General features: G+C 41.5%; 1 protein-coding gene across 1 annotated transcript; it reads left to right on the top strand.

The window, feature by feature from the left end:
• The first annotated feature begins 158 nt into the window (after nucleotides 1-158).
• On the top strand, nucleotides 159-9,052 carry psmb3 (proteasome 20S subunit beta 3). Its single transcript, XM_048592338.1, has 4 exons — nucleotides 159-436; nucleotides 2,891-3,068; nucleotides 4,514-4,608; nucleotides 8,802-9,052. The coding sequence occupies exons 1-4, from the start codon at nucleotides 303-305 to the stop codon at nucleotides 8,848-8,850; spliced, it is 456 nt and encodes a 151-aa protein (XP_048448295.1). The 5' UTR covers nucleotides 159-302; the 3' UTR covers nucleotides 8,851-9,052.
• Nucleotides 9,053-9,422: the final 370 nt, after the last annotated feature.

Here is a 9,422-nt window from a genome sequence, read left to right as displayed (position 1 = left end):
GGCAAGTTGTGGCATTTTGGTGATGGAACCAGCTATACTACCCAAGTGGATTATTTTATTTTTAATGAGAATTGCAATTTTGGAATACACATGGGAGCTGATCAGAAATCTGCCAACAGCCTACCAGCTAACATGCTGTTTTTGTTAAAAAGAGTTTACATAAGATCTGGTTTGCTCCATTTCCAACACTATAGGCTTCTGCATTTCAGAATAATCTGCCAGATGTCACAAAAGTTAGTGAATGCCTCAGTGCAAGATAAATATTGTCTCCCTTTATGGGTTGAAGTAGTGCACTACTGCTAATGCATATTTCCATTTTATTTTATAGATCACAGCGACTCAAATTCAGGTTGAACCTGTATGAATTAAAAGAAGGCAGACAGATCAAACCAAAAACGTTTATGAGCATGGTCTCAAACCTCCTCTATGAGCGACGGTAGGTTAAATATTCCAAATTCTTTTGAAGTGGTTGATGTTGTACACCATTAGAACATAGAACATAGAACATTACAGCGCAGTACAGGCCTTTCGGCCCTCGATGTTGCGCAGACCTGTGAAACCAATCTGAAGCCTATCTAACCTACACTATTCCATTATCATCCATATGTTTATCCAATGACCATTTAAATGCCCTTAAAGTGGGCGAGTCTACTACTTTTGCAGGCAGGGCATTCCACGCTCTTACTACTCTCTGAGTAAAGAACCTACCTCTGACATCTGTCCTATATCTATCACCCTTCAACTTAAAGCTATCTCCCCTCGTGCTAGCCATCACCATCGGAGGAAAAAGGCCCCCACTGTCCACCCTATCTAATCCTCTGATCATCTTGTATGTCTCTATTAAGTCACCTCTTAACCTTCTTCTCGCTAACGAAAACAGCCTCAAGTCCCTCAACCTTTCCTCATAAGACCGTCCCTCCATACCAGGCAACATCCTGGTAAATCTCTTCTGCACCCTTTCCAATGCTTCCACATCCTTCCTATAATGCGGTGACCAGAACTGTACGCAATACTCCAAGTGCGGCCGCACCAGAGTTTTGTACAGCTGCAACATGACCTCATGGCTCCGAAACTCAATCCCTCTACCAATAAAACCTAACACACCGTATGCCTTCTTAACAACGCTATCAACCTGGGTGGCAACTTTCAGTGATCTATGTGCATGGACACCGAGATCTCTCTGCTCATCCACACTACCAAGAATCTTACCATTAGCCCAGTACTCTGTATTCCTGTTACTCCTTCCAAAGTGAATCACCTCACACTTTTTCGCATTAAACTCCATTTGCCACCTCTCAGCCCAGCTCTGCAGCTTATCTATGTCCCTCTGTAACCTGCAACATCCTTCCGCACTATCCACAACTCCACCGACTTTGGTGTCATCCCCAAATTTACTAACCCATCCTTCTACGCCCTCATCCAGGTCATTTATAAAAATGACAAACAGCAGTGGCCCCAAAACAGATCCTTGAGGTACACCACTAGTAACTGAACTCCAGGATGAACATTTCCCATCAACCACCACCCTCTGTCTTCTTACAGCTAGCCAATTTCTGATCCAAACCGCTAAATCACCCTCAATCCCATGCCTCCGTATTTTCTGCAATAGCCTACCATGGGGAACCTTATCAAACACTTTACTGAAATCCATATACACCACATCAACCGCTTTACCCTCATCCACCTGTTTGGTCACCTTCTCAAAGAACTCAATAAGGTTTGTGAGGCACAACCTACCCTTCACAAAACCGTGTTGACTATCCCTAATCAAATTATTCCTTTCTAAATGATTATAAATCCTATCTCTTATAATCTTTTCCAACACTTTACCCACAACCGAAGTAAGGCTCACTGGTCTATAATTACCAGGGTTGTCTCTACTCCCCTTCTTGAACAAGGGGACAACAGTTGCTCGTCTCCAGTCTTCTGGCACTATTCCTGTAGACGATGACGACATAAAGATCAAAGCCAAAGGCTCTGCAATCTCCTCTCTAGCTTCCCAGAGAATCCTAGGATAAATCCCATCCGGCCCAGGGGACTTATCTATTTTCACACCTTCCAGAATTGCTAACACCTCCTCCTTCTGAGCCTCTTTGTACCTCCTTGTATTGTATGATTCTCAAATTTAAGTTTGCGTTACTAACACACACCAAACATAATGTTCCATAAACATTTATCAACCTGTAAGGGGAGATGATGGCCTAGTGGTATCAATGGTAGACTGTTAATCCAGAGACCCAGGTAATGTTCTGGGGACCCAGGTTCAAATCCTGCCATAGCAGATGGTGGAATTTGAAATAATAATAATATGACCATCGAACCATTATCGATTGTCGATTGTCAGGAAAAAACCATCTGGTTCACTAATGTTCTTTAGGGAAGGAAAATCTGCCATCCTTACCTGATCTGGCCTACACATGACCCCAGACCTAGCAATGTGGTTGATTTTAACTGCCCTCTGGCAATAAATGCTGGCCTAGCCAGTGACACCCACATCCCATGAATGAATAATAAAAAAAGGGCCTACAGTTTTTACACTCTAAATAGCTTATGTAAACTGTACAGAGTCCTTATTGATTTTTGAGAGATCTTCAAAATCTAACTCCCAGTAACAGATAAGAACCTGTTGTGGCTTGTAAATGGTGCAATTTACCAGCGTGGTCCTGCTGAGGGTGCAGTCGAGCTATATTGCTGTGGATCTGCCATTGGGCCCTGCAATAGTCTGTCTGAACCAGGGCATCAAAACTGTAAGTTAATGTTCAGTGTTGTATGCTGACCCTCAATTGCCTTATTCAATTTGATGAAGCCTGGGTCTCAGTGTCTCTTTTATAAGAAATGACTTTTATGTGATGTGGATTTGTTGTCTTCTTATTACTTTCATCTTTCACAGATTTGGTCCATACTATGTTGAACCAGTGATTGCAGGTCTTGATCCAAAAACCTACCAACCATTTATTTGTTCGCTTGACTTAATTGGCTGCCCAATGGAGACCGAAGACTTTGTGGTCAGTGGAACATGCTCGGAACAAATGTATGGGATGTGTGAATCCCTTTGGGAACCAGACATGGTGAGTACTGCTTGCTTCTTTGCCCTAAGGCTTTCACACTTCGACCTGTTAATTACCTGGGGTGAATGCAAGGAATGCTTGTTGTATTTTTTGTGTGAATATACTTTCTATTTTCTTTGATCCCAACATGACTTGTGCCTGGCGATGTTATCAATTTTTTTGTGAAGAGTATGGATCCGATTCTAAAATAACACTGGCATTGTATGATTTTTCAATTGCAGCCATGTGGTTGCCTCTGTGTATTGTCATTATTGCGACATTTCAGGAAGGATTCATTGAAAACAAGCCTCCAGGCTTTAATGGCACACCTTCCAATAAAGGGTGTCTTTAACTTCACACCAAAATGATTGTCAAAGGGCTGAACTGGCACAGAATTTCTCTTGCAGTAAGATTCTTTTAACTTTCCAGTAGACCTAGTAACTTGGCCAGTAAGGAAAGTCTGTGGAAGAAAATAGAAGCCTTTGTAATATGGATGTTAAAATTTCAACATACAGATTATAAGACGAATGATCCTATTGAATGGCAGACCAGTTTTGAGAGGCCAAACTTACTGCTGTTCCTACTTATGGTCTTATTGAAACTGCCAGGTCAAAAGGAACACTTTAAAAATAACATCCAGAAAAATAACTAGTATTTTGTTGTTTTGATGTGGTATGTGCTGATACTTCTTTGTTCCCTAGCCCAATGCTCTCTGCTGTTGAAGGCAATGATTTACGCTGAGAAACTTCCACTGATACTGTTACCTTTCCAGTACTTCATCTAACTTGCCATTTTTCTTGTGAAGCTATATATTGTTGAGAAAACATTCACTTGTCCTGAGCTTGAACCAGTTCCGTACAACTTTTACACATCTGTAAGGCCACTGGGTTAAAAACCAAATTTGAAACCTTAGTTGATTTCTTGATGCCACATACACACAAACCCAAGACAGGAACATTGAGGCAATATTACTGTTTCTAATCGTCTGTACTTCAGCTAAATCCACACAGACCTGGCATTGAGCTTGAAACTTTTGTGAATGGTGTGGCTCAGTGACCCATCCGATGGGGTCCGTTACCAACTGAACCAGTAGATAGATATGGAGTTTTTATATCTATCACAAGACTAACTAGTTCAGTATTTTATTAAAAGGGGGTCTGCCATGCTACAGGCGTGAAGTATGCATACAGTTTCACTATACTGCTGAGAAATCTTGGATGGCTTCAGCTGTTCAACAGGTCCCAAATGCTGTTTCAGTGCACAAATTACCATTACTCTGGACTTCTATTCTGGGTAACATGAAGCTTCAAAGGGCATGAGTTGGCCTTTCAAGGGGCACTTTACTGCACAACTGGGTCCCTACCCCTTCAAAGCAAATCAAATAGACCCATTCAGGAAAGAAATAATTTGTAATGGTACAACAATTGTGTCCAAGCTAACATACCAAATGAATGTTTCCATTTCAGGAACCAGAAGATCTGTTTGAAACCATTTCTCAGGCTATGCTGAATGCTGTGGACAGAGATGCTGTATCTGGTATGGGTGTCATCGTGCACATCATGTAAGTGTGGAACACTGTTGTGCAGTTAGTTTCAGCTTGACTGAAAGTTAAGCTTCAATTTAACAATCATAATAAAAGCAGGTTAATGACTGCTTAATAATGGCAGAAGGAAGTTTCCATGTGTGTTAAACATTGTGCTATCAAAAGTATTTACACCGCTGGGTTGCTAGACGGTGCTGCATGAACAAAATCAATCCATTTGATTTGCCGGCTGATACAGTCCATGGGGAGGAAGGTTATGATACATATCCATGTATGTGACTTAATCAAGTGTAAGTTTGAGTTAGAGCCCCAGTGAGATAGATGTGAGTCCAAAAGTCCCTTCTGCAGGAGTTGAGAGGATAGGGGTAGTCTGAATTAATTTTGTGACGATGAAGAATGTGTTAACAAGAAAGCTCCCAAGATGCTACATACTATCCACTTTCCAGTAGACCCAGTAACTTGGCCAGTAAGGAAAGTCTGTGGAAGAAAATAGAAGCCTTTGTAATATGGATGTTAAAATTTCAACATACAGATTATAAGACAAATGATCCTATTGAATGGCAGACCAGTTTTGAGAGGCCAAACTTACTCCTGTTCCTACTTATGTTCTTATTGAAACTGCCAGGTCAAAAGGAACACTTTAAAAATAACATCCAGAAAAATAACTAGTATTTTGTTGTTTTGATCAGAGTTGAAAAGCTACAGCATTCTCTAAAGGGCAAAGTGAAGGACAGCACGTAGAAGGGCCAGGCCAGATATTGTTGACTGATGGATATATTGGAGTGGTTGAAGAGGACTTACAGTAGATATGTGAGGATTACACAGGACAGAAGACTGTGCTATAACAGCAGATTTCCTAGCAGGAGCAGATACAAACAGTAACAGAAGTTTATTACATGTACAGTACTTAATTATTGCATGAGGTTCACTAAACTGACTCCGAGGATGAGGCAACTCTCCTGGGAGGGAAGATTGAGTAGATTAGACCTGTATTCTGTAGAGATTAGAAAACAGATAATCTTATCAAAACATAACCTTCTTGACAGTGCTATGAGGATGTTTCCCTTGCATGGGGACTCTTAGCATTAAGGATCAAAGTCTCAGAATAAGGTGTTGATCATTCAGAATTGAGATGAGAAGGAATTTCTTCATCCAGAGGGTGAAGTTTTCCTGGCTTTGCAGTGGTTGGTATGGAGATGTTGGGGTGGTCCAGAAGTACTGGAAGTGGGGAACTACATCATGATGATTCCTGACATGTCCCTGTTACTAGAAAAGCTTTCTAAGAGTGGACAACTGTTCCGCTGTGTTGACAGGAGCAGCCATTTACAGGCGGGGAACCCTTTATTCGCATATCTGAAAACCGAAGAGACCTAAAAATTAAAAGGTCTTTTGAAAGCAGGCCTGAACACTTGTTGTAGATCTGCATCTGAAAACCAAAAATATCCTTTATCTGAAAACCAGTTGGCCCCGATATTTATGGATAAAGGATTCCTGACTTGTAAAACAGTTAAGGCCCCAATTGGGTCAGTTTTCAGCAAATGCTAGGAAAGTGGCCACTTGCCATGTGTGGTAGCTAGCTCAGCAGAGCAGGCTAAAGGAGTGTCAGAGCTAGATTCCAGGAAAAGCTATGCGCACAACCTGAGTGATTGCTCCACTTTTCGTTCCAATGGCCTACTGCTTTCATGCCTTAGAAATTTTGATTGGACCTGATCCATACCTCTGAGGGTATGGCTATGTTCTGGCAGCCACATCATGGACCCCAGAACATAAATGCTTGCACTCTCCATGGCAATGCCTTTACCAAGCAGAGGCCACTTGCCAGTCAGTGTTCTTCTCTCACACCACAGCATGGTTTCATCATGAACTGGTATTCTTGTGTATTGTCCTCCCAAGTATAAAATGAAAAGCTTTGATAAAATACCTTTTTGTCAACACTACCAAAGTAAATAGTTCAGGGAGCAGTCAACCTGTTTAAGAAGTGAGGGAGGAAAGACAGGAAATTATAGGGTGGTTAGCCTGACCTCGGTCGTTGGTAAGATTTTAGAATCCATTATTATAGATGAGATTGCGGAGTACTTAGCAGTGCATGGTAAAATAGGGCTGAGGCATCACAGCTTCGTTAAGGGGAGGTCATGCCTGACAAGTCTGTTAGAATTCTTTGAGGAGGTAATCAGCAAGTTGGACAAAGGAGAGCCAGCGGCTGTAATCTATTTGTATTTCCAGGAGGCTGCTAAATAAGATAAGAGCTCACACCGTTCGGTGCAAGTTGCTGGCATGGATAGAGGATTGGCTGACTTGCAGAAGGCAGAGTAGAGATAAAGGGGTCTTTTTCAGGAGTTCTGCAGGTGTGAGTGTTGGGACCACAACTGCTCACATTATACATTAACGATCTGGAAGGAGGAACGGAGGCAGATAGCACAAAAGTAGGTGGAGGGACAGGTAGCGTTGAGGAAGCAGGGAGGCTGCAGAAGGACTTGAACAGGCTAAGAGAGTGGCAAAGAAGGGGCAGATGGAATACAATGTAGGAAAGTGTGAGGTTAGGCACTTTGGTTGTAAGAATGCAGGAGTAGACTTTTCTAAATGGGGAAAGGCTTCAGAAATCTGAAGCACAAAGGGACATGGGAATCCTAGTTCAGGATTCTCTTAAGGTTAATTTGGCGATTAGGAAGGCAAATACAGTGTCAGCATTCAAGAGGGTTATACTAAGAGTAGGGATGTATTGCTGAATGTCTGGATATTTGGAATATTGTGAGCAGTTTTGGGCTGCATTTCTAAGGAAGGATACGCCGGTGTTGGAGGGGCCCATTGGAGGATAACAAGGATGATCCTGAAGATGAATGGCTTGTCATATGTGGAATGCTTGAGGACTGTGGGTCTATACTGGGTTGAGTTTAGGAAGATGAGGTGGGGCCTGATCAAAAATTACACAATACTGACAGCCTTGGATAGAGTGGATGTGGAGAAAGTGCTCTCAGTAGTAGGACAGACTAGGAACTGAGGGCACAGCCTCAGACTGAAGGGATGATACTTTAGAACTGAGATGAGGAAGAATTTCATTAGCCAGAGCATGATGAATCTGTGGAACTCATTGCTGCAGAGGGCTGTGGAGGCCAAGTCAGTGTATTTAAGACAGAGATAGGTCCTTCATTAGTTAGGGATCAGAGGTTACAGGGAGAAGGCAGGAAAATGGGGTCAAAAATCACTTCGAACATGATTGAATGGTAGAGCAGAGTCAGTGGGCTGAATGGTCTAATTCTGCTCTTATTGGACAGTCCCTGTTCAGTTCATAATTGTTCAGGAACATTTCATTCAGTCAAGAGAGAGCGAGCAGCAAGTTATACAGCACAGAAACAGACCTTCGGTCCAATTCGTCCATGCCGACCAGATATCCTACTGATCTAGCCCCATTTGCCAACATTTGGTTCACATCTGTCTAAACCCTTCCTATTCATGTACCCATGCAGATGCCTTTTAAATGTTGTAATTGTACCCACCACCTCTGGCAGCTCATTTCATATATACATCACCCTCGGTGTGAAAAGGTTGCCCCTCAGGTCTCTATCAAATCTTTTCCCTCTCACCTTATGTCCTCTGATTTAGGACTCCCCTACCCTGGGATAACAACTTTGGCTATTCACCTTAGCCATGTCCCTCATGATTTTATAGACCTCTAAAGGGTCACCCCTCAGCCTCTCCCTGTATCTCAAACCCTTCAATCCTGGTAACATCCTTGTAAATCTTTTCTGAACCCTTTCAAGTTTGATAACATCTTTCCTATAGCATCATTTTCTTTGACCTGTCCCAGTTTCAGATTGAATTTGCTGTAATCTGGCAAACTACTTCAACAGCAACCTGTCACCCTCCTGCAAACATGGGTGTATATAGAATATTTTGTTTCCATCAGCATGATACAGAAGTAGGCTATATGGCCCATTGTGCCTGTCCCCGCTCTCTGAACAGCTCCACAAGTGGTGTTGAGCACTAAGTTTAACTACAGTATCTCCACATCCCTTTCCAAATATACCCAGTTCCCTTTCGAATGTTAAAAATCTGCTTCTACCATTCCTTTTGTTTGCCAGATCATGGCAACTAACTAACTGTCTCTAACATAATCCCACTGGATCTTTTCCCACCTAGATTATCCTCTCGCTGCCTGCCAGCCATCCACCTTGTTATATTCTATTATTTTACCTTTGTTTTCTTTGTTGCAGTGAAAAAGACAAGATTACCACCAGAACATTAAAAGCTCGTATGGATTAAAAGCAAAACTTCTGTAACCAACTTTGCAATACAATGTTTTTGTTTAATTGTAGTTTCTCTTCTGACACACCTGAAATAGCAGGAGATTGTCAGTCAATCTAAGAATTTTAATGGAATAACTTTTCATATTCTGTTCGGCAGTCATTGAGTATTCTGTTTATATGATGTGTGTAATTCAAAAATAAACTAGTTATATAACACAGAACATCTTAAGTACAGATTTGTTTAATACTCCTCTTACCTACTGAGCGTGGTATGCCATAAAAGTATGTTGATTTTTATTTACAAAACAATCTTTCTTTGGGGTCAGGGAAAAAGAATTCAAAACAAGCAGCCACCCACAATTTTAATGGATCCATAATAACCCATTGTTGCTATTTAGATACATGAATATGTAACTTATAATCTTAGAACCTTCCAAAGTACTTTAAAGCCAATCTAGTACTTTCTAAAAGTTCTAGTTCCCTGTTTTAATGTAGGAAATACAATGAGAAATTTGTGCACATCAAACCTGCACAAATAACAAGCAATAAGATGATCTGTTTTGAGGAATAAACAGGGACCAAGATGTT

Source organism: Rhincodon typus, unplaced genomic scaffold (assembly GCF_021869965.1).
Source record: "Rhincodon typus isolate 14 unplaced genomic scaffold, sRhiTyp1.1 hic_rhity00001032, whole genome shotgun sequence".
Taxonomy (NCBI): domain Eukaryota; kingdom Metazoa; phylum Chordata; class Chondrichthyes; order Orectolobiformes; family Rhincodontidae; genus Rhincodon; species Rhincodon typus.
The sequence above is the reverse complement of the archived record's forward strand: the minus strand, read 5'-3'. Positions and strand labels throughout refer to the sequence as shown.